Genomic DNA, 23,114 nt, shown 5'->3' on the forward strand with positions numbered 1-23,114 from the left:
ATTTCAGAAGTGTTAGCTAGCTAAGCATAAGGATTTAGTGATAACCCAGTAGACCTGAGGGGCTAGAAGAAACATGAGATTAACAAATTAACATATGATGTTGTGTATTGCATCATATTAACATATAACATTTTGCATTGAGTGCACTGGGTTAGGTGTTGTGCATTTTGTATGAGTCATTTTATTCCTTACAACAATACTGAATTCTGGACATTCTTATTATCCCTATTATATAAATGACGGACATGAGGATCTGGGAGGTTAGATTACACACCCAAGGGTCCCTCTGCCAGGTTCCAAACTCTGAGCTCTTATCCATGTTTGTCTGTCTTAATAGGTGCAGTGATTATGATAGAGCAGATAATTTTAAAATCTGTATCTGGAGAGGTACGGAATAGATTTATGGAATTAGACTCTTGAAAAAACACAATTTTGTATACCAAACCCAGTCATATATATTATCTCATCTAATCCTCATATCAATCCCATGTATTAAGTAATTTACCAAAATCATGTGTCCATTAAGTAGCAGAGCCCGAATGTGAAGACTGGTACTGTGCCGTTCTACTTACTTACTCCTACTACACATCACCACTAATTTCCAAACAGCAGGTTCAGGCAGGAACTTGAAAGTAAACGTATTAATATGGAAACCATTACTACTTATTTCCTTCTTAGAAACTAACAGGTTAAGTCTCATAATTCTTGTTTCCATAGCAACATTAGTTAGCTCAGAATGTGGCAGCTTTCTCTTGTGGAATGGTATTTCTGTAAATTCATGCACTCATTCAACTGGTATTTATTGAGCAAATAGTCTGTGCAGGCACTGTGCTAGGAGCAGAGGACACAATTGGACAAGGAGCATCTCTGTTCTAAAGCACCTGTCAGTTGGCTCCAGATCTTCAGAACCACAAATATTCTGCTCCTTGGCCTTTTCACACCCTGGTACAATTTAAGACATTGTATTTGACCTAGAATACACTCTCTCCCTTAGGTTTCAGTTACCTAAGAGATCATTCCTCTCCCTAATGGTTTGACAGAGTAAGATCACAGCGATTCCCTGGAGATGGACTCTTCAATTTGGACCCTGGAGAAAAAGAGTCAGGGTGTTAAAATGGGGGGGGGGGGGGAGGGTAGTTTCTGCCCCAAGAGGGTCCTGTTTTAAAGTTAGATACAAAATTACATCTTTCCGTCTGGCACTGCAACTGGCTTGTATGGTACTGCCTCGCTCCTCAGTCCCTGTTTGGGCCCTATCTTTTGCTAGCAAAATTGCATTTGTACATGCCATTTAATTATTTATGGGGTTTTTTTAGCACAACATCCTCCCAGCAGAATGACGCTAAGGCAGGGTCCTGGGCACCAGCCTAAGAGAACAAAAGACGAGGTAACCAGGGGTTGGGACAGAATCCATTTTATCCAGGTTGGTGCTCACTCAGCTGATGGTATTCAAGTGCAAGGTGTCTACAGAGGATATTTCTATAGGCAGAGAAATGCGTGCACTTCCATCTCATAAGGTTACTAATTAACAATGGTACAAGTTTGAACTCAGCCTGGTGCTTACCACAAGGGAGCGTGTGTGTATGTGTGTGTGTGTGCCACACTTTGTCTCCAGATTTAGAGCACTGCAACTGGAGAACTTTGTGCTTCATTTCCCTCTCTGCTTTTAAAATACGTGAGTCACAGTTTAATTTCAGAATTACACTGCCTGACTTTCACATTTGCAAAAGTTAAGTTGGACAAAACCAAGGACTAAGTTTTCTTATTTAAAAAAAAAATAGTAGCCAACAGCCTATATTTTCTTGTTTTTGCGAATCGTTTCAAACCACAAAATAGTTTAAAATCTTTTTGTATCTAATTTGACGAACCACTCCGAACACAGATTTAATTTATTCGAGTTATTGTGGGGTTGTGGTACCAAAACATCAATTCTGCAACCTCTATTGCTTTAAGAAAAGATAATTCTTGCCTGGCCTAGGGAGGTGGCGCCGGCTCTCGGGCTCAGCCACCAGCAGCCAAAGATCCGTGGGCGGGGCCGGTACTCAGTTTCCCGCGGCTGCGAGCCCCGCCCCTCCGCACCCGCGGGCGGAGACGCCCTGCTGGGTGCAGAGCCTTTCGCTTGCGGGAGGAAGCGTCCAAGGGGCCCTGCCGGGCCAGCCTTGCTCGCGGCTTCTCCCAGCAGAGTCCCGGCGCAGAGAGCACGCAAACCGGATGAGCCTGAGGCAGAGGAAGGCTGCCGAACCGCGCTCCTTCCACCTGCAGTCTTCCGCGACGCCGCCTCCCTGCCTCGCTTAGCCGGGCTCCCAGGACTACCGCGAGAGTCCCGGACAGCTCTGGCTCCCGGGATCGGGGCTCCCAGTGGCCCCCGCCCGACTCCCGCTTGCTGGTGCAGCCGGGGCTTGGTTCGCGGTCGGGGCTTGGTTCTTGGCGGTTGTGCCGCTCCCGGGTCCTGCTAGCCCTCTCTCTCCAACGCCCTCCCAAGAGCTGGGCGCACGCCCACTCCCGCTGTCCGTCCTCCAGGCCAGGTATCCCAGTTAAACCCCGGTCTCCCAAACCACTCCGACCCCGAGCGCGCTCACCCACCCCACGGCCAGGTAGCTGTTAAGTGCAGAAAGAAATACAAAGAGGCCGAGCGTCTCCCCGGCCCCTGACGCCGCCACGCCCGCCCATCCCTCTTCTTGGTTCTCGCTTGGGAGTGTCGCGGGGACCCCTCCTCCCTGGTCTCTCCTGCCCTTTTCCCAGGGTCGGTGCCTCCATCGCTGTTGCCTGCTCAGTCCTTTGCGGAGGGGTCCTCGACTGTCTCGTTCCCACCTCTTGTGCCCTCGCCGCGGCCCCCCGGGGACCAACCGTACGCGTCCCCACCCCCGTTCAGCAGCTGCCCTCCCTTCCTCCAGGGTGCCTCCTCCTCGCTCGCCCCTCCCGAGTCGGGTTGGGAGCGGCAGCAGCTGGAAGAGAAGGGATGAGGTCATCCTCTCCCTCGGAGTCAGCTGGTGGAGGATAGAAAGCGGGAGGAGGGAGCGCGCGCGAGGGGAGGAGAGGAATGTGCAGGTCCGAGGAGCGCCGCGGCGGCCGCTGCTGCTCGTGCTGCTGGCGGCGGCGGTGGCTCCCGCGGCAGCCGCCGGGCCGGGGTGGCGAGGAGAGCGGGCGGCGGGCCGAGCCCCGCGCGGGGCGCCGCGAGCAGCTGGACTTGGCGCACACAGCCAGGCGGCGCTCCTGCGGGCCCCTCGCGCGCGGCTAGTCCGGCCCAGCTCCTGGCTGCCAGCTCCCCAGCTCGTTGCCCGGCCGGCGGCGGCGGGCGAGCCGGGCGCAGCAGCAACAAGAGGAGGAGGGGAACCGCGCGTCGAGGGAGGGGACGCCGGGCGCGCGGCGAGGAGGTGGCGGGAGGAGGAGACAGCGGGGAAAGGTGTCAGATAAAGGAGGGCTCTCCTCCGGTGCGGAGGCATCATGGCCGCTAAGTCGGACGGGCGGCTGAAAATGAAGAAGAGCAGCGACGTGGCGTTCACCCCGCTGCAGAACTCGGACCACTCGGGCTCGGTGCAGGGCTTGGCTCCGGGCGTGCCGTCGAGCTCAGGAGCCGAGGACGAGGAGGCTGCCGGGGGCGGCTGCTGCCCGGACGGCGGCGGCAGCGGCTGCTCGCGCTGCTGCTGCTGCTGCTGCTGCGCTGGAAGCAGCGGCTCTGGGGGCTCGGGCGGCTCCGGCGGCGGCTCGGGTGGCGGGGGGGGCTCGGCGGCGCTGTGCCTGCGCCTGGGCAGGGAGCAGCGGCGCTACTCGCTGTGGGACTGCCTATGGATCCTGGCCGCCGTGGCCGTGTACTTCGCGGACGTGGGCACGGACATCTGGCTCGCTGTGGACTACTACCTGCGCGGCCAGCGCTGGTGGTTCGGACTCACGCTCTTCTTCGTGGTGTTGGGCTCGCTCTCGGTGCAAGTGTTCAGCTTCCGCTGGTTCGTGCACGATTTCAGCACCGAGGACAGCGCCACGGCCGCTGCAGCCGCCGCCGCCGCTGCAGCCGCCTCCGGCTGTCAGCAGCAGGGAGGCGATTGCAAGCCGGTGGTGAGCGGCGGAGCTGCCACCGGGGAATGCGAGGCTCGTCCCTCCACGCCGCAAAGGCAAGCATCCAACGCCAGCAAGAGCAACATCACCGCCACCAACAGCGGCAACAGCAGCGGGGCCACCCGGGCCAGCAGCAAACCTAGGTCTGCATCCTGCTCCTTCTGCATCTGGCTCCTGCAGTCACTCATCCACATCTTGCAGCTCGGGCAAATCTGGAGGTACGGTACCAGGGCTGGGGAAGAGGGAGATGTGCTGGCGCTTCTACAGCCCCACTGCTTTACTTTTGCACGAATATCCTTTAGGTTATTGCTGGGTTAGTAACCTAGCCACACTTTTTTAGTGTTACCGGGAGAAAAAAATCTGGGTTTACATTTAAAAAAAAAAATTTGAACTCACAACCTGGAATGTGAAGGGAGTGAGAAACAAGGGAAAGGCAGAAAGTGCTTTTAATCACCTCACCCCTTCTGCTTTCCCACTCTGCTTCACTCTTCTCCCTTTATATGCTGTAAAACTCCCTCCCTCCCAGTTTTAGTGAAATTTTTTCAGTGAGTAGGAGAAGATTTCTGTCATATCTTCTAAAAATCCTGTTTTTAAAAAAATAGATTGATTTTGAGGTGTATGTTGCAGTTTGGATGGCTTCTTTCATTCCTTGAGAAAAACTGCCTTTTCTAGTTAGATTGAAATTATCACTGCTCTAAAGTACCCACATTTTAGTTATCACTGCTATAAAAGTACAGTGTTCAAAGTAAAAGCTTAGCGGAGACTTGGTATGCCTTCTTTGAGAAAGCATAGATAAGCACACTTTATGGGACTCAAGCTTACTTTTATAGTGTTCCTTCTGATTATCTTGCATTATCACCATATCTGATTTCTCATATAACTAAAAACTCTTGAAAAAGGAGTGGTTCATAGTGTAAACTCCAGTAGTACTTGGTATCTTCATTGGCTGCTTTGTTGCTAGTCATTTGATCTACCACACCTTTTGACACAGATATCACCTCCACTTATACATTGAAATAGAAGGCTAAACTTGTTTGGCAGAGGAAAACCATTGCTCAAACAGTCAGTTGATGATTTTGAAATATAATTAAATTGTATGTCCTAGAATATTTTCTTTTGGCTTTTGTATGTTTTTAAATTAGGTTTTCATAACGAACCTACAAAAATTATTTGCATGGAGTGTATGTGTCTGTATGCTAATATCCCAAAGCTTATTTGGTTTTAATGTTTCTTATTAAATACGTACTATAAGTAAAATGAGGAAACCTCCTAGAAAGTACACTGGTAAAGTAGTCATGGAACTACATTCTATGATGCCAGCATTCTTTTTTAATGCAATTTGTAGCTATTTTGTGATAAGCAAAATTCTACTTTATTGACTATTCCACTATGTATATGTGGAAACAACTCAGGGAATTTGTAGAATAACAACCAAAACATCCTTTTGCTTATAGTGAGCAAGAGTGTTTTCCATTGAGTAGGTCATAGACGTCGGTCTTTCAAATTGTAAAACTTTTTTTCCAGCAGATAGTTTCTGGAAAAGTAATATCTGATAAGCCAGCAGATAAATTGATGCTTAGAGACTTCCATATTTTGGATTCAGAGGCCCTTTGAAATGTCAGTTAAACGTGATAGCTTGTGTATCCCATAGATTAGTGTTAGAAATGCTAAGACTTGATGGTGTTCTTCAAGTTTGATGACGAACAGAATGTTTGTTTAAATTACTGATTTTATTTAGTGATTAGATGTGTATGTTAGTGGTTTTAATCTGAGAATGTGGTAAATGAAGCTTAACATTACTTTTGTTAACTTCTGAAAAAGTTTTCACAGGATTTGGAAATCACTGATTCATAATCACCTTTAAAGTTTCTAGATTTATGCCAATAATGCAAATACTTCTCATTTCTATTGACTGAAAAACTACCCATTTCTCCTACAGGTTGGTATTTTATGAAAAATTTATTATCAAAGTCTGTGAACTGAAAAAGTAATTTTGATTATAGTTGTGTTTTGTAGATATTCTAAACCAAACATTTTCCCAATTGAAAAACTATGTTTAAAATTCTTAGGAAAGGGTGGGCCGCGGTGGCTCAGCGGGCAAAGTGCTTGCCTGCTATGCCGGAGGACCTCGGTTCGATTCCCGGCCCCAGCCCATGTAACAAAAAACGGAAAAACAAAATACAATAAAACAAGAAAATGTTTAAAAATGTTTCCCTTTCTTCCTTCCTTCTATCCTTCCTTCCTTCTCTCTGTCTTTCCTAAAAAAAAAAAAAAAAAAAAAAAAAAAATTCTTAGGAAAGAAAATGCAGAAAGTGAGAAACAATTAGGAAAATAAAAGGGCCTAAAAACATCTCAATGAGACCACAGCCACTGAGTCAACTGGCTATACAGAAAAGCTAGCAAAGAGGAGAAGAGATGGAAGAGTAAGCACAGCATGTAGAAGAAAAATCACAGGCTGTGAAGCTAATGCATTAACTGACCCAACCCTTGGAAAAACGATGGTGGCATATTGCTCTTTTTTTTAAACATTTCTACAATGTTTTCCCTAGAGGCTTTGAAGTTTATTTGAATAATGCATGATGATTTTGGAGAGTGCATTATTGCTGGGAAAATTTTCAAGTGTGTGCCTACATTTTCAGAATATGTGTTTGGTGTACAAATCTGAATTATCCTCTAATCTAACCGCTCTTGGATTTTGTATATTATATTTGGGGGACAGGGTGGTTATTTGGAGGAAGCATTATCTAAGACTAATCAACCTCATTTTCTTTTGATAAAATAGATTTTCTTTAAATTTGCCCTGATGTGGGAAATTGGAAAGGGATCAGAGAGCTCATGGCATTTAACACTTACATGCATTCTAAACTGCTCCAATTTCTCTAAGTGTAGAAAGTATGAATGGACCTTTGTGGATAAAAGCATAAGAGATTGGTGATGCAATTTATCTTAGATTATTGTATTAGGCCATTATCTTAGACCACTATGATTCCTTAAATTAGAAGCATCCTTCTGCTTTTTCTAGCTTTTATTTTCAATAAAATAGATCTTAGCAAGGTTGGTAACTGTTCATTGTAGTTCCATGAAATTCTGGTTATTTTAGGCAAGGGCCAGATTCTAAAAGCTTTATGTAGATAAAATCCTTTGAAATAATATCAAAGTGCTTGTTTGGAATGAGCCATTTGAAACATTGTGAACAAGATTTTCTTGTAGTAATATATTTATTACAAATGCAACTGCTGAAAGCAATGATATGTATTCATACTAATTAAAAATCTACTAATGGGAAATTAAAGACAGCTTTTAAAGTTTCAGAAGGTGATGCTGGGAAAGTGTCACTTGAAATAATGAAGTGAACTTTTGCTATCATATAAAAAGAGCAATTATGATTTTAAAGGAACTGCACCTGTGGGTGAATGAGGAAGGTACTTTTTTTTCTTCTTCTTTTCATGTGATTCCAAAAATTACTGAGTGCGGTTTAGCCAGTGAAACACAAATACCCAACAAGAACAGATTTTAATTTCATGGCGCTGACCAATCTAGATATATCTAGATGCTGTTTCCTTCAAAATTTGTAAAATTTACACTTGGAATTCCGGCTGAATTTCTCTTCTGTATGTATGCACATATTTATTTGTTTTCTACCACATGGGCACATTGCAAACAGTATGTCCGTGGATGGTAGAGTATGTATTATTTTTATCAAGTTGGGTTTTTTTTCCTGGGTCTCTATCATGAGAGTCATTTTCATTCTGCTGTCCTCAGGCCAGACTGTGATCAGGTGATCTAGTACAGGAAAGAACATGTAATCCACAAGGTGTTAAAGTGTGCTCCATGTTCAAACAGATCAGAAAAAAAATGACAGTTCAAACAACGTTAAGAAGATCTCCTGACAGCTGGGTGTCTAAGAACCTTTAATAAGTTAATGTGCAATTGTCAATAAGTTTTTAAAGGAGCATCAATTAAATACACTTGTAACAATGTGACATATAAAATGCTTTGAGAAACATTGTTATATGCCATTCTTAAACCCAGCCAAGAAAAATAATAATAACAAAAATTTGGTACAGCGTTTTAAAATCTGTAAATGTTTTGATACTCCTTAGCTAATCTAATTTTTATGATAACCTAAGAAGAAATTATTATCAGTGTCTCTATGTCTCAGAACATTGACTCACAGGTTAATTGTCCCAAGGTGACTCAACTATTATGTGATGTAGCTAGGGTTCAAAATCAGTCCTGTCATACTCTAAAGTCAGTGCCTTCTGGGTCAATTGGCTACCTCCAAATGCCAGCTTGTATAGTAATGACAACTATGTATCAAAATGACAATTTCACTTTACTGGGGATGAAAAAGTGGGAAAGGGAGCTTCAGATTGGACAGGATATAGGACTTTTCCAATCATCCACCAGTAGTTAAATGATAGAACAGGGTCTTGGGCACAAAGAGTCTGCCTCTAAGACCAGTGCTCCTCATACTATACCATTTGTCCATACTGATGTTGTTGCTTTAAATCCCAGCTGACGTTGTCATAAAAAGTTGTCATGGTATAAATATTAAATGAGGTAATACATGAGATAGATGTGAAAAGTGAATGATAAAGAGGTTCTGGGAAATAGGAATAGATGGGAAAATAGAGAGCATATAGAATATACCTTCAGCTCTGAAAAAGTACTTTATTGATCTTGAGGCAGTCTTCAATTCTGGTATAGGTTAGGCAAGCCTAACATCTTTTGTTGAGTTTATTGGATGATCATTTTTGTGTATTTGTGTTCTTTCTTGCTGCATATTAATTAATTTGTTCATTTGACATACATTGAGCACCTACTATATGTGAGGCACAATCCTGTCCCTAATTACTCTGAAATAAATAAAATACACATCAGGTGAACAAGGTATTGAGCTCTTCTGTAGATTTCCTGGGACAAAGCATACGGGGATAACAAGAAGAGACTTTGATTGAACATACGGCAGAAACTGTTAAGTAGGCAGAGATATCCAAAGATGAAGCTGTGAGTTCTGAATCGCTGGAGGTGTTTAAGCATAGTTTAGAAAACTGCAGGCAGCGATTTGGTAATGAGACTTTATCTTTTAGATGGTTGAGCTAGAAGTTCACCTTCCAGTCTCAAAAATTTTAAGACAATTTCCATCATAATATGCTACTCCAAACATAGTGGTCTAAGCTGCTTTTTTGTGCTTGAAGGAAGTAGAGAGTTTGTTTACAGTGCTGTGGTTGTGTCACTTTAAAATCTGTTCCTTGGTTTATGGACCCAGAATCTTCCCAAGAGCACCACAAATCCATGCAACTCCCTGAGTACTGGGCGTGGAACTTTGATCTCTGAGTTTGCTGACAGACATAAATCCACATGCAATCAGACAGTTCCCTGCACATTTACTTGGGTCTCTGTATGAGTTGAAATAATGTCTGCATAAATCTATGTGGTGGTTGTACCTATTTCAGTATCTTTGCAATAACTAAGGCAAGGATTGTAAAGTGTGCTTCCATTCACTTGAACTATGCACTGTTTTCTTCACAGGGATGAAAATTTTGCTAGACTTATTACTGCCCAACAGAATTGCAGACTGCCTTCACAAAGCAGTTAAATGTAGGACCTATAAAAATGCACATTATCAGTTTTGAATAGTACCTGTACTAAATGATTCCCCTTTGTATGGACTCCTGACTAATTTGATTAACACATTTCTTTGACTTGCCTTTGAAATGTGAATAGAGAAAGACATACTAACTATGTATATGAAAGCAAGAGTGGGAATTAGAATTGAATTTATTATTCTTATGCATTATCAAATGTAAGAAGAATGGTGCTAACCATACAAAAGTGTTCATCAAATGTCCTAGGATGGGGCTGTCTTTTCTCCTTAAGTATGTTTGGCAGGAAGAAAGAGACTGTCTGCAGGTGTCATTATTAATAGACTTCTTTGGTAATCAGATAGATCTTTGCCATTCCAGAAGCATACATGATCTTGTAAAATATTTAAGTTTTTTGATGGATTCCCAGAAAAATCCCATTCAATAATACTCAAAAGGAAATAGTCTCTTGAATATGACATTACGTAATTCTGACAATCACACCATGCAGCCCCATTCAAACACGTGATGGTGTTGTTGGTAACCAATGGCATGACAGATTGGGAAAGAAGATCCGGCTCGATTCTTTGCAAAGTTCTCCTAAGCTTACACAAGCTATGAAACTTGTGTGTGTTTTTTTTTTTTACCATAGCTACCACCTTGATTTATACAATATATATTAGTGTTGCCTGCTTTTTTTACTTTATGTAAGTGGAATTGTGCAGTATGTACTTTTTGATGTCTGACTTCCTTCGTTCACCAATGTATTTGTGAGGTTCACCCATATCATCATGTATAGTGTAGACCATTCGTTCACATTGCTATAGCTATGCTGCAATTGATTCAGCCATTCTACTGTTGATAGTAGTAGGTTGTTTCTGGTTTTGTGGTTTTCTTTTTTCCTTACTATGAATAGCACTGCCTTGAACATTCTAGCACATGTCCTTTTTTCCTTATTATGAATAGCACTACCTTGAACATTCTAGCACATGTTGTTTAGTGAACAGATGTGTTTCTCTTTGGAATATACCTAGGAATGGAATTGCCAGGTTATGGTGTATATGTATGTTTAGTTCTAGTAGATACTGCCAAACAGTTTTCCAAGGTGGTCGTACTAATTTGCACTCCCCATTGAGGTCATTTTAAATGTCTCCTTCTCCATCTCTAAGACTGCCGTGTCATTCCAAGACCTAGCATTCCCTGCAAAGCAACCTGTGGACCTGAAAATCCCTTTGACCCCTCCGAGCAGTTTTTTTTCTCAGTTGTGAATGAATTCCTTTCTTCTCATGTGATTTAGCTCCTTGAGATAGCGCCTCTCTTTCCACCAGTTGCCTTAAACACACTGGGTGCTAATGTCTGTTAAATGTTGAATACGTGAATGACTGGTTCCATTCTTCTGGAACGTTTGCTGTCCCATTTTTATTTTATTTTTGGTCTGTGTTTAAAGAGGATGAAACTTGTGTTTTTAAGGATGCATATTCAGTGAATTTTTTTCTGATTTGCAATTGGTGTTCAGGCATTACTCTTTCTTCTTTATGAGTCTGAAGCTGAACTTGCTGCTTGATTGCATCTTTGGGTTTCTAATGGCACAGTGAATCAAAAAAGGGGCAATAACTTGTAGAAAGGATAAGAAAAATCACTACAACTCTGCTTTTTGTTACAGTGTTCTGGAAGTGAAGCTAGATTTTACAAAGTACTAGCCAACGTCAGAGGAAGATGCATCTAGAAATCCTCCTTTGCATTTCTGCTCTTGTTGGTGGGTATAGATGTTTTTCACTTAGTTCTTATCTATCCTTGACTGCCTGAGCACATATGCATATCCAGAATGAATTCAGGTATCTTTGGTGCTGAAAGTTTGTATCTTCCACTATTACTCCTACCACCATCATCCTTATCCTCACAAAACATTAATTCCCTGTCTAGTACTTGTACAGAACTAACATAGATGGCTTGCAAGAGAAGCTAAAGAAGGAGTAAAATGGAAATAAATTAGTCTAGCATTTTCTTAGAGGCAAGAGGACTGAGTGACATTGTTAGGTCTCTTCTATCCCAAAGTTGGAGAGAGAGAGTCATGTGAGAAGGTCTTATTTAGAAAGGTAGCTCTCCATTTGGAATAGGATTAAGCTGGTATTCAGGAGAGATGATTTACCCACTGTTCTGTGGGATGACCATGGGCAGGCTCTCTGCTCTGAGCTCTGTGTGTATCAGCACACGTAGATGACGCAACACACGCTCCTAGGACCCCGGGAAGATTAGATCTTTCTTTGGCTTTCTTGTCCTGCATCTTAGTTTCCTGTTAGTATAATGTGATTGGTTAAAAAAATAGTATCCAAGGTTCTTCCTTCCTCTAAAATTATGCTTTCACTTTTGTTATAAATTTTGTTACTTGCATAGTACCCAGCTTATGTGCATAAATAATGTTCTTCTAAGGCCACTTACAGCTTTTCTTTGTTTAAGTGAGCCAACGAGAATCTACAAAAGACTTTTCAGAACCGATAATATTAGTGTGGGAACCATTGGAACTGGTATGAGTACATAAAGAGGAAAGTTTCAGCTTAGTTGTATGATGCAACTTATTTTGTGACACTTCAAATTTTAATCATAATTAAGACCATTTTCATTAAAGCACATACATAAATATTTGAGATGTTTAAAATGTTCCGTATCGCTGAATCTAAGATACACACCATATATAGATTTGGGAAATGGTCCTCTAAATTTCATGTAATGAGGTATGCACAGGGCAAATAGAAACAGTGCTTCACAAGCTCAAAAACAACTAGCCATTATGTTAATGAGAAGGCTGTGGTCAGAGTAAATCAAGCTCTGACCACAGCCTTCTCATTAACAGGCTTTTAAGCCTGTCCTGGGGTATTCTATCACTGATTTAATATGCTAGAAATTGAATTTAGACTCTCTATAAACATACTGTATTCAGACTTGTACTTGCTAAAGAATAGGGATGTATTATATTCTGCTAGAAAAAAAAGCAGTGCATTAACCTTTCTTGGATAAGAGTTGCTTGGGTTTCTAGAATGTTTGTGATCTGCTGAGAAGCTAAACAATTTTTAACCCCATACCAATATTTCATATTTTTTAAATTAAAAAAAAATTAAGCATCTCTTCAAAAATTATCTGGATTAAGTGTTTGGAACTGTTCTCTCATCTTCATGATTCATCAGAAGGCTGGTGGAATCAATTTAACTTCTTTTGTTTAATCTATACACAAGGCATGTTTTCTTATCAGGGGAATCCTTTCATGTAAACAGAACAGTGAGCAGTGTGTGGGGTGGGTGAGGATTACTCAACAGAAAATCATGCACATATAGAAAAAGTGGAATCTCCCATGAATGACAGTCTAAAAAGACTGAAGATGACTTTTTTCCATTCTATTTAGGAGGGGCAAAGTTGCCTGTCCAAACCACTATCTCAGAGAATTCATTCGTGGAAAAAGCAGTCTAACTTTCTTTGTCTGCAGCCCATATAATGGTCACCAATAAAAATCTCAGGTTTTTGGATACATTTTTTTCTTTTCAGGTTTTCTTTTTTTTTTTGGTAGCAGAGATTTAATCAAAACAAAGTTAGCAATTGTACCAGAAACAAAAACAACATGATTTCCCAATTTCTACCCTTTGTTTATAACCTAGTCCCAGTATCACTGGGACAGCTACAATGAGAAAATAATCCTTGTAGGAGGCAGAGGAAAGGCTTTGTATATGGCTTCTTTTGTTCCAGTAGACTTAAAGCTATTTAATTAATTTGTTTTGCAAAAGTAAAATTAATGATACATTTTTAAATGTAGGTCAATTCTAGAAGATTCTTCAAAACAATTCATAATATTTGAGCTTGCTTTGTAACATAAGTTAGGAAGTATGGCCCATGGGGTTCAGCATTTCCAAGGGGCACACTACTCTTACATGCACTAGGAGACATACATAGCCTGTGGTATTTGTGCTGGTCTGGTGATGGGATCATTTATAAAACGGAGTTCTAGACAGGAGCAGGTGACCTGACACCACCCTAATGAAAATGTTGTATAAATATTAGTTTGGTTGTTACTTCTGAAAAGTAATCAAAAGTGATGGTTACTTAAGGATACAATATCTACCTACTTAAAAATAAGACTAATCAAATGTCAGGAAGAGGAAATCTGAACTTTTTATCCCAGTAACCCTGGGAACTATCATTGAATCACATTCTAAGATCTGCTAATGAGAGATTAGAATGCTGCAGATAAGACAGTCATCTATTAGTTTGAGGAAGAAAAATGTAGTCACGAGAGAAATGAATAAAAACAGGGAATTTTATTACATAACCAGAGAGAGAACTTTGGAAATGGGAGTGAAAAAACTGTGCTGTCACCTATCAGAAAACAAATCACAGTAGAGCGTAAATAAGCACTTTCAGCAACCAGATCAAGTTTCATTTAAACGAGTTTATTCTAGGAGCCAAGAGGCAAAACCCAAGTTGTGGTAATCAGGAGGTCTATAAGGACAACTTCTTCTTGAGGGTGCCAGAGGGATTTGGAGTCAGGGTGCAGATTCAGTGTTATGCAGATGAGAGGTAGGCAAGAGGTCAGCTTCCAGAGAGGCAAGGTCAGGGCATGCTATCACAAACCTATTGGAAACCTGGGAAGTCCAAGCCAAGGCCAGAAACCCATCTATTAATGGTACAGATAGGCGAGAATCTGAAATCAAGGGCATCAAGAAAGCAAATCATGACACCATTGCTTCAAACTGTAAAGCCAAAGGCAAATCTGTTTGATTGATCTTCTCAATATATGACTTGTGCCTGGTCAGACTTTGAGAGCAGGACTAAGCCCAGAGCTGACTTTTAATCCCACTGATGGGTGGGACAGGGAGCTAGGAGTGCAGACAGTTCTCACTCAACCATGAGGGTCCCAATTCGTGCACAGGCATTAGCAGCCAATCAATAAATTGCTATTGGTCAATGTAATCAATTGCTGGGAATAGAACCACAAAAATAGTGAACCGTAGTAACCCTTTATTCATGGATTCCATAAATACTGTTTAAAATCATAGTAAGAAGAATGTGTTAAAAGGAATACGCTCTTGAAAGTCTACTGTTTAGGAAAGCAGACAAATCGTGTGCATACCTCCTGGAAATGTGTCTGTGATGATATGCTAAGTTGGGTGAGCCAAGGTCCTGGCTACTCCCACGGATTCTGCAAACCAAGTTCAGTGGATCATCCGCATTTCTGGGAACTCCTGAGAAATACTTACTCACAGGCCCCCCCCAAACCAACCAAATTAATGTCTGCGTTTGAGCAAGATCTCCAGGTGAGTGAAGTGAATTGATTCTAAACCCTTTTCATCTAACATGACTAGGAAAAGTAGGGAAAGTGGCAGCCAGGCTGGACATTCAAGAAAAGTATGGATGATCCGGGCTTTGTAACTGCTGAACTCAACAAAAGAAGCTCACACAGCATTCCAGCGAGTGTCGTAGCTAAGAAAGTAACAGTGAGAGGAGCATGCCAACACACACACACACACACACACACACACACACACACACACACAGAGGAATCTCCTTATAGATTGCACTTTAAGCAAAAATGTGAAATCTTCCATTGGTGAAAGAATATAGCAAAATCAATATTAAAAATCCATTACTTTATGCTTTTATTTTTCAAATCTCATGTCCAGAAAAGTAATGCTTTCTCTCCACTTCTCCCATTTTTATACTGGACTCTGACCTGAAGTAATTTAATCACCAGATTTGGAGCCATCAGAGTGGATGTGGAGTGGTGAGTGTAGCCAAGCCTTCTCATGGAAGAGTATATACTGTACAAAGCTTTAGATTAAAAGTAACCAGACACTGAAGTTGGAGAGACAAAGAGAGAATGTAGGAATGGCAGCTCATATCTAAGACTCAATGATTGTTGGCTTTGCTCAGAGAAGTTGAACTGGCCTGGCTGTGCCATTCCTCTTCATAATTTTTTCTGCAAAAGAAGCAGCAGTGTAGGTGAGCACGGGACATGCATGCTCATTGGGTGCAGAGGGGGATGGAGCGGGATGTCACCTATTAGTTGATGGACCATGTAGCCTCCATATTCTGCATGGGGACAGAGGAATAGAGGTAGAAGTAGAAGAAAGGAACAAGAACCAGGTCTAAACAGCTAAACCCTAAGTAGGAGTGAGCTGAGTATGTTTTAAGATTTCTGATGAGCAGCTTGTTCCATGCAGTTTACCTCCTCATAGTTGCCTTAAGGACCACAACACACAGTTGTACCTTAAGAAGAAACGCAGTGGTTCAGTCTGACTTAGAGCTTTATCCTGGATTTTCCTTAGGAAGAAAATACAACATTTAACATTGTGACAAAATATGTCAGTGTCTGTGCTTTAGGATAAAGAGATAATGAAAATGACTCCTCATAAAATCAATATTTATGTAACTGTAGTATCTATTTCCCTTTTTTACATTAAACCCAATAGAAAAGGATGGCCTTCTCAAAATGCCTCTTTTCAAAGTACAAGCATACCTTGGAGATATCTGCAGTAAAAAGAATATCGTAACAAAGCAAGTCACACAAATTTTTTGGTTTCCCAGTGCAGATAAAAGTTATGTTTACTCTACACTTGTAGTCTGTTAAGTATCCAATAACATTATGTCTAAAGAAACAATGTACATACATTAATTAAAAATAATTTATTGTTAAAAAAACACTAACCATCATCTGAGCCTTCTGTGAGTTGTAATCTTTTTGCTGGTGGAGGTTTTTTGCCTCAGTGTTGATGGCTTCTGACTGATCAGGGTAGTGGCTGCTGGCAGTTCATATGGCTGTGGCAATTTCTTAAAATAAGACAACAATGAAGTTTGCCACATTGATTGACTATTCCTTGCACGAAAGATTTCTCTGTAGCCTGCAATGCTATTTGACAGCATTTTACCCACAGTAGAACTTCTTTCCAAATTGGAGTCAGTCGTCATACATCCTGCCACTGCTTTATCAACTAAGTTTATGGAATTTTATAAATCTTTTTTTTGTAATTTCAACAATGTTCACAGCATCTTCATGAGGAACAACTTCCTTCTTCGCTCATCCTTAAGTACAACTCCTCATCTGTTAAAGTTTTATCATGAGATTGCGGCAATTCAGTCCCATTTTCAGGCTCCACTTCTAACGCTAGTTCTCTTGCTATTTCCACCTCACCTACAGTTATTTTCTCCAATGAAGTCTTGAACCCCTTACGGTCACCCAGGAAGATTGGAATCAACGTTTTCCACACCCTGTTCATATTGATATTTTGGCTTCTTCCAATAAATCACAACTATTCTTAATAGTCTAGAATGGCAAGTCCTTTCTAGGTTTTCAATTTAAGTTGCCCAGATCCATCAGAGGAACCACTACCTACAGCAGCTATAGTTGTGCAAAACGTATTCCTTAAATAAAAAGACTTGAAAGTCAAAATCACTCCTCCATCCATGGACTGCAGAATGGATGGATATTGTGTTAGCAGGCATGAAAACATTCATCTCACTGTACATCTCCATCACAGCTCTTGGGCGACCAGTTGCGTTGTCAATGAGCAGTCATATTTTGAAAAGAATCTTTGTTGTCTGAGCAGTAAATTTCAACAGTGGGCTTAGAATATTCAGTAAACTATGTTGTAAATAGATATGCTGTCATCCTGACTTTGCATTCCATTCATACAGCATATGTAGAGTAGATTAAGCATAATTTTAAAGGGCTCCAGGATCTTTGGATCTAGTAAATGAGCACTAGCTTCAACCTAAAATTACCAGCTGCATTAGCTACTCACAAGACAGTTAACCTGTCCTCTTAGGCTTTAAAGCCAGACATTGACTTCTCCTCTCTAGCTATGAAAACCCTAGATGGCATCTTCCAATAGTAGGCTGTTTCATCTAAGTTGAAAATCTGCTGTTTAATATAGCCTCCTTTGTCAATGAACTTAGCTAGATCTACTGGATAATTTCTACATCATCATTCGCTTCTTCATCTTTGCACTTTTTTGTTACGGAGATGGTTTCTCTCCTTAAGCCTCATGAACCAACCTCTGCTAACTTTAAACTTTTCTTTTGCAACTTCCACACATCTCTCAGCCTTCATAGAATCTAAGAGTTAGACCTCACTCTGGATTAGGTTTTGGCTTCTTTCCAGACCACTGAAACTGTCTCTGTATAGGCAAAGTGGATTGGTTTTTTTGGTTGATGTTTTGTTTTGTTTTTAAGCATTCCTGTGGTCCCTGAAGGAGCACTTTGAATTTCCCTCAGGAACTTTTCCTTTGCATTCACAATTTGGCTGAGTGGTGCAAGAGGCATAGTTGTCAGCCTATCTCAGCTTTCGACATGCCTTCCTCCATAAGTTCAATAATTTCTAGCTTTTGATTTACAGTCAGAGACATGACTCTTTCTTTCACTTGAACACTTAGAGGCCATTTTAGGGTTATTAATTGGCCTAATTTCAATGTTATTGTGTCTTGGGGAATTGGGAAGCCTGAGGAGGGGAAGAGAAGTGGGGGATGGCTGATTGGTGGAGCAGCCAGAAGACACACAGTTTTCCCATCTTATAAGAGTGCAATTCGTGGAACCCCAAAACAATGACAATAATAATAGCAAAGATCACAGATACCATAGCAGATATAATAATAATGAAAAAGTTTGAAATATTGTGAGAAGTATCAAACTGTGACACAGAGACATGAAGTGAGCACATGCTGTTGGAAAAATGGCAACCAAAGACTTATTTGATGCAGGGTTGCCTCAGCCCTTCAATTTATAAAAAATGCAATATCTGCAAAGTGCAATAAAATAAGGTATGGCTGCAGTAGTCTTCTAATTTCCCTTTTGTACAACAGCTGGCATTGCTATGCTTTCACTTTTGTTGCTAGGGTTCGATGGAGAGTTACTAAGTTAATTTCTCCAGGTCAGTGTTTTCAGTAGGTGTGGTCACCCCCAAAGCTCTGAATCTGCCTACAGAGCTGGATTTTCAGACTAGTGGCTTCCAGCTCCATGTGGCCAATGTAACTTGAAATGTGCGTGGTCTAAATTGAGATGTTTTGTGTCAAATACACTGCAGACTTAGAAGACAGTATGGAAAAATGGATAATTGTTAGCTCATTAATCATTTTTATACTGATTACATGTTGAACTGATGATATTTTGGATGCATTGGGGTAAATAAAAGATAGTATCCAAGTTAATTTCATCTGTTGTTTTTTACTCCTTAAATACATCTACCACAAAATCAAAATTACATATATGTCTTGCATTATATTTCCATTGGTGAGGATATATGTGAGATCAGAGCTCAGTTCTTGAGGACAGAATAGAAAGAAAGCAGAAGGAAAATGTTTCAAAATATGAAGATTAGAATCATCAGATGAGCTGTTCCAAAACTGAGGTCAGTTGACTCATTGAATTTTACGAATATGGTTACCTGCTGTCAAACCACTAAAGTGAGTAAAGCTCACTGCCTCCTGTTTCCTACCTTGCTTAAGAGCCTAGCAATAGGCTGTGCTATCTGGGGGGTTGAGAAATAGTATTTAATAGTGATAATCCCTAACTCTTTCTATGTGTCATTGGAGCTTCTCAAGCACATTCACTCATATTGTCATCCACCTTCTCTCCTCCATCTCTCAGAATAGATATTATTCTTATTCCCATGTTGGAAGTGAACACAATGAGATTCAGAGAAATTAGACTTGCCCGAGCTCATGCCACCACCAAGTAGGTAATATCTGGGCTCACATCCATGACTTTTGCTTCCAAATCTTGTGCTTTTCCCACTATTTCCTACACCTCCTAGATTAATCCCAGAGAATCACTTGGAGAAGTATTTCCTGACCTTTCACATGACAACTCTAACAGCACAAAACTGCAGTGAGTTTAGTTTTACTGTCACATCAATTAGAATGATTTAAGATCAATTATAGGATTTTCTTATGACCACCAGGATGGGGAGAGACATAACTAAAGAAGTAGGGTCAGATTCAAGTCTTGGCTTTTCTGTTACCTTCTCAACCTTAAATTGGGGAGGAGGGCGATGGGGTTAAATCAGATTATTTCTGAAATGCATTGCAGTTCTGTAATACTGTGAAACCTGGGACCTAGTAGAAGATTGGCCTTTTTTTATATGCTTTATTTGGATCTCTTCTTGGGGAACAGTATTTTATTGATCTGGTCTAGATTTCTGATAAACTACCTCTGGGATTGATATTTTACACTATGTTTCAGACAGACAGACTATGGATCAATTTTATCCAGAGCTTGCCACTTGTTTGGTATTTAGAGGTAAAATACATGCTATTTCCATGGGGAAATGCACTGCACTACAGAATGCTAAGGAGGCTCCCTTCCCATGTGAATAGCATACAATTAACCCATATTTATGTTCTCATTTTGCATAGTCATTTCTACCCCACATATGTTCATGAATTATGAATTCAACTACAAACGCGCAGAGCACCTCTGTCATTCATGTCTCTCTCACTGAGACCAGCAGAATTGACATCTGTGTGATAAAGCTTAAAATTCACCTCCAAAGACCTATTGTAGAGGACCAACTCTGTAATAGTCCCATACACGTGAGAGCTAGATTTGTTCTCACAGTCATGATGCAATTCAATCAAGTATAGCTTGTCTTTGTAAAAGCAATTCCAAGTCATTTTTAAAAAGCAAAGGAATTATCCTGGTCCTATTTAAGAAATACTCCCCAAAAGTAAATATGTCTTCCTTTGACGGAGCTTACCAACTGAAGTCTGGTCCTTAGTATGTATTTATTTCTTTTGTAGGGTTCCTTGCAAATTGTGCATTCCATTCAAAATTTTCCTTTCAGTTAAATGGCATCTTTGCAATTTGTCAGTTCTGCTGAGGGACTGGGTGATTTCTAAATATGTTTTTAGTGTTCATGGCATAATATGGCTTTTATTTAGTTGGATTTTTTTCTATCTCGTCATATATTCTAAGAAACGTGTATTTTATACCATTGTTATTTTTTAATGTTTTTCTTTTATGTATACACCCAATTGTGTAATTAGGTAAGATAGGATATTTTGTACAGAACAGAAATAATTTAATTGACTGTAGAGACCCCTGAACTTCATTTGTTTACTTAGCGAATATTTATTGAGCATTCACTGTGTGCCAGGCTCCGGGTACCAATGAACAACATGCAACCCTGACTTTAAGGAGTTCACTGTCCTGAAAGAGTCTTTCATTCACAACTGCAAACACCTCAGATATTGCGTCACGTACTATCAATAATGGCAAGAATAGAATTGTGTGGGAAAATAGGGAAGGATTGAGTGCTTCTTCTGGAAGGTTTCTCAGAGGGAGTAACTTGAGTGGGACCAAATAGTTTTCCATGCAGAAAGATGGGAGTGGGGAGGGGGAAGAGAATTCCAAACAGAAAGAAGAGAAAGGGCAAAAGTTCTGTATGCTGTGTTTCATAAAGGGCTGAAATGGAAGGTATGAGGGAAAGAATGTCAGAAGAGGACTTAGAAGTTAGCATTCAGGGCTTTCCTGGGGAGTCTGAGCTCTATTCTGTAGGTGGAAGGAGAACCACTGGTTGTTACAGGAGGCTCAAGTGACACGGGCAGATCTGTACCTTCAATCAATTACCTTTCTGCAATGGAAAGATTAACATGCAGGTTGGAAATATTGGAGAAGGAAGTCTCCTACCCTTTTCCGAGGCAAGGAAAAGGAAATGTGGGTGGTAGGAGCTGGGCTTGAAAATGATCTGAACTTAAAGTTCTCTATAATAAGTGAGTGAGATGAAAATACTGAAGTTGACTTGGTTGGGCTCTCACTAAAGGTTCTGATAGTACTGGTTAAGAACTCTATTTAATGAGTTTATTGGAAAAGGCATAAACATAAACGAATGGGGAGCACATTAAATAAAGAAGCTCTGTAAATGCAGGCTGAGCAATTAAAAAAGATTTACCAGAGTAAAGCTAAATACAGTATAGTGGATAATTAATGGGTCTGTGACAACTCAGTAATAACTACCCTGAACTTTTATAATAATGCATTAACATATGTGCGAGTCAGAAGGCGGGTTTGCGTATGCAATCAAGAAGTGAAGTTTGGGCTGGAAGTTAATTAGGGATTCCCAGTGGTAGAGCCTGCTGATTAACCCCCTGAGGTCACTGACTGCCTTTCATTCGTGGATTTCTTATGGAGCCTAAGTGAAGTTGGATTGTAAATTCCTTTCCCTTGACCATAGAAGGTATTGCAGTTTTCAAAGGGATTGACCTTTCTTACTTTAGGGAATGAGCTTCTGTTTTCTCTGTAGGTAGGTGAGCTCCAAGCTGGAAAAGACTTCTGAGGTGAGGGAGGTCAGGGCCATTCACCATTACTAGTATGTGGTAAATGCTAGATTTTTTGATACTTTTGGGGTCATGGATAGAATCAGCTCAGCAAATAAAGTATTTTTCAGAGGAAGGCACTTTGGAGACCCAAATGACTCCCTCTTATTTCAGTATTTCTTCACTTAACAACTTTTGAACACCTGCCATATGTCAAATGCCCCTGTTATGGGGCCTAAATTTAGTGGGCCAAGGCACAAAATGTTCTCCTAGGAAGAGTTTAGATACCAGGGACTTGTGTGTTACAGACATACTAATGTGTGGGAACAGTTTGCTGATTAGAATCTATACTTTATAGTACAGATCACATAATCATTTGTAGGTGAGAAATGGGCAAAAACAATAAATAGATTAATTTAAATTACATTAAAATATAACAATTATTCCCATAATGCGTTTAATTATAAGGAGTTATTCTGTTAGACATTTAGACATTGAGTTCTGGTCCAGCCTTCTAGTTTCATATAGGTGAAAAGAAAAAGCTACTGGAACAGCATTTGTCTTTTTACTTTAATCTACCCTTGAGATTAGTGATTTTCATGGGTTTCTAAGTGTTTTAGTTTCCTGGTATTGCCGGGTTTCAGTTTCCTACATTCTTGGGTGCACCATAAGAAAGAATTCAGAGGCACAGTACAGATAGAGCAAGTAGGTAAGAAATTTATTAAGTACACATGCAGAGAAAGGGGCCTGTGGGCACTCTCTCATGTAAAGAAAGATGGAGGGTGAGAGGCCCCTAACATTAGGACTGTCTGCTCTTTTTCTTTGCTTAACTTATTTCCCTACCCCCGTCTTTTTCTCCAGAGCAGTGCCGGGTGGTAGATAGTCTATTTGGGTGGGCCAGTTGGTTCCAGCCTTCTCCATGGATGAGTCACTCAGGTGGGGGTCTTTGGTTCCAGAAGGATCAGCTGCTTCTGGGTGTTTCCTCCAAGTGGGTGGCTACAGGGTAGGGTGTCTGTGCCAAGCCCAGGGCCTTGATTACCATCTTTGTTCAAGGGCTCCTTCATGGTTTTCTCTCTCCTCTCTCTCCCTGCTCTAGCCTGTCTCACTAGGCTGCTTCAAGCAACCCACACCATGAAATATGTCAGCTTCAATAATGGGAATTTGTTAGCTTACAGTTTGTGGCCAA

At 41.0% G+C, this 23,114-nt stretch overlaps 1 protein-coding gene across 1 annotated transcript in view; it reads left to right on the forward strand.

The window, feature by feature from the left end:
- The first annotated feature begins 3,340 nt into the window (after positions 1-3,340).
- The window catches only part of XKR4 (XK related 4), a 436,625-nt gene continuing 416,851 nt past the window's right edge, over positions 3,341-23,114 (forward strand). The window contains exon 1 of the mRNA XM_077163198.1: positions 3,341-4,268. Coding sequence (XP_077019313.1) covers positions 3,442-4,268 — 827 coding nt within the window. The 5' untranslated portion in view covers positions 3,341-3,441. The remainder of the gene's footprint in view (positions 4,269-23,114) is intronic.

Source organism: Tamandua tetradactyla, chromosome 6 (genome assembly GCF_023851605.1).
Source record: "Tamandua tetradactyla isolate mTamTet1 chromosome 6, mTamTet1.pri, whole genome shotgun sequence".
Taxonomy (NCBI): domain Eukaryota; kingdom Metazoa; phylum Chordata; class Mammalia; order Pilosa; family Myrmecophagidae; genus Tamandua; species Tamandua tetradactyla.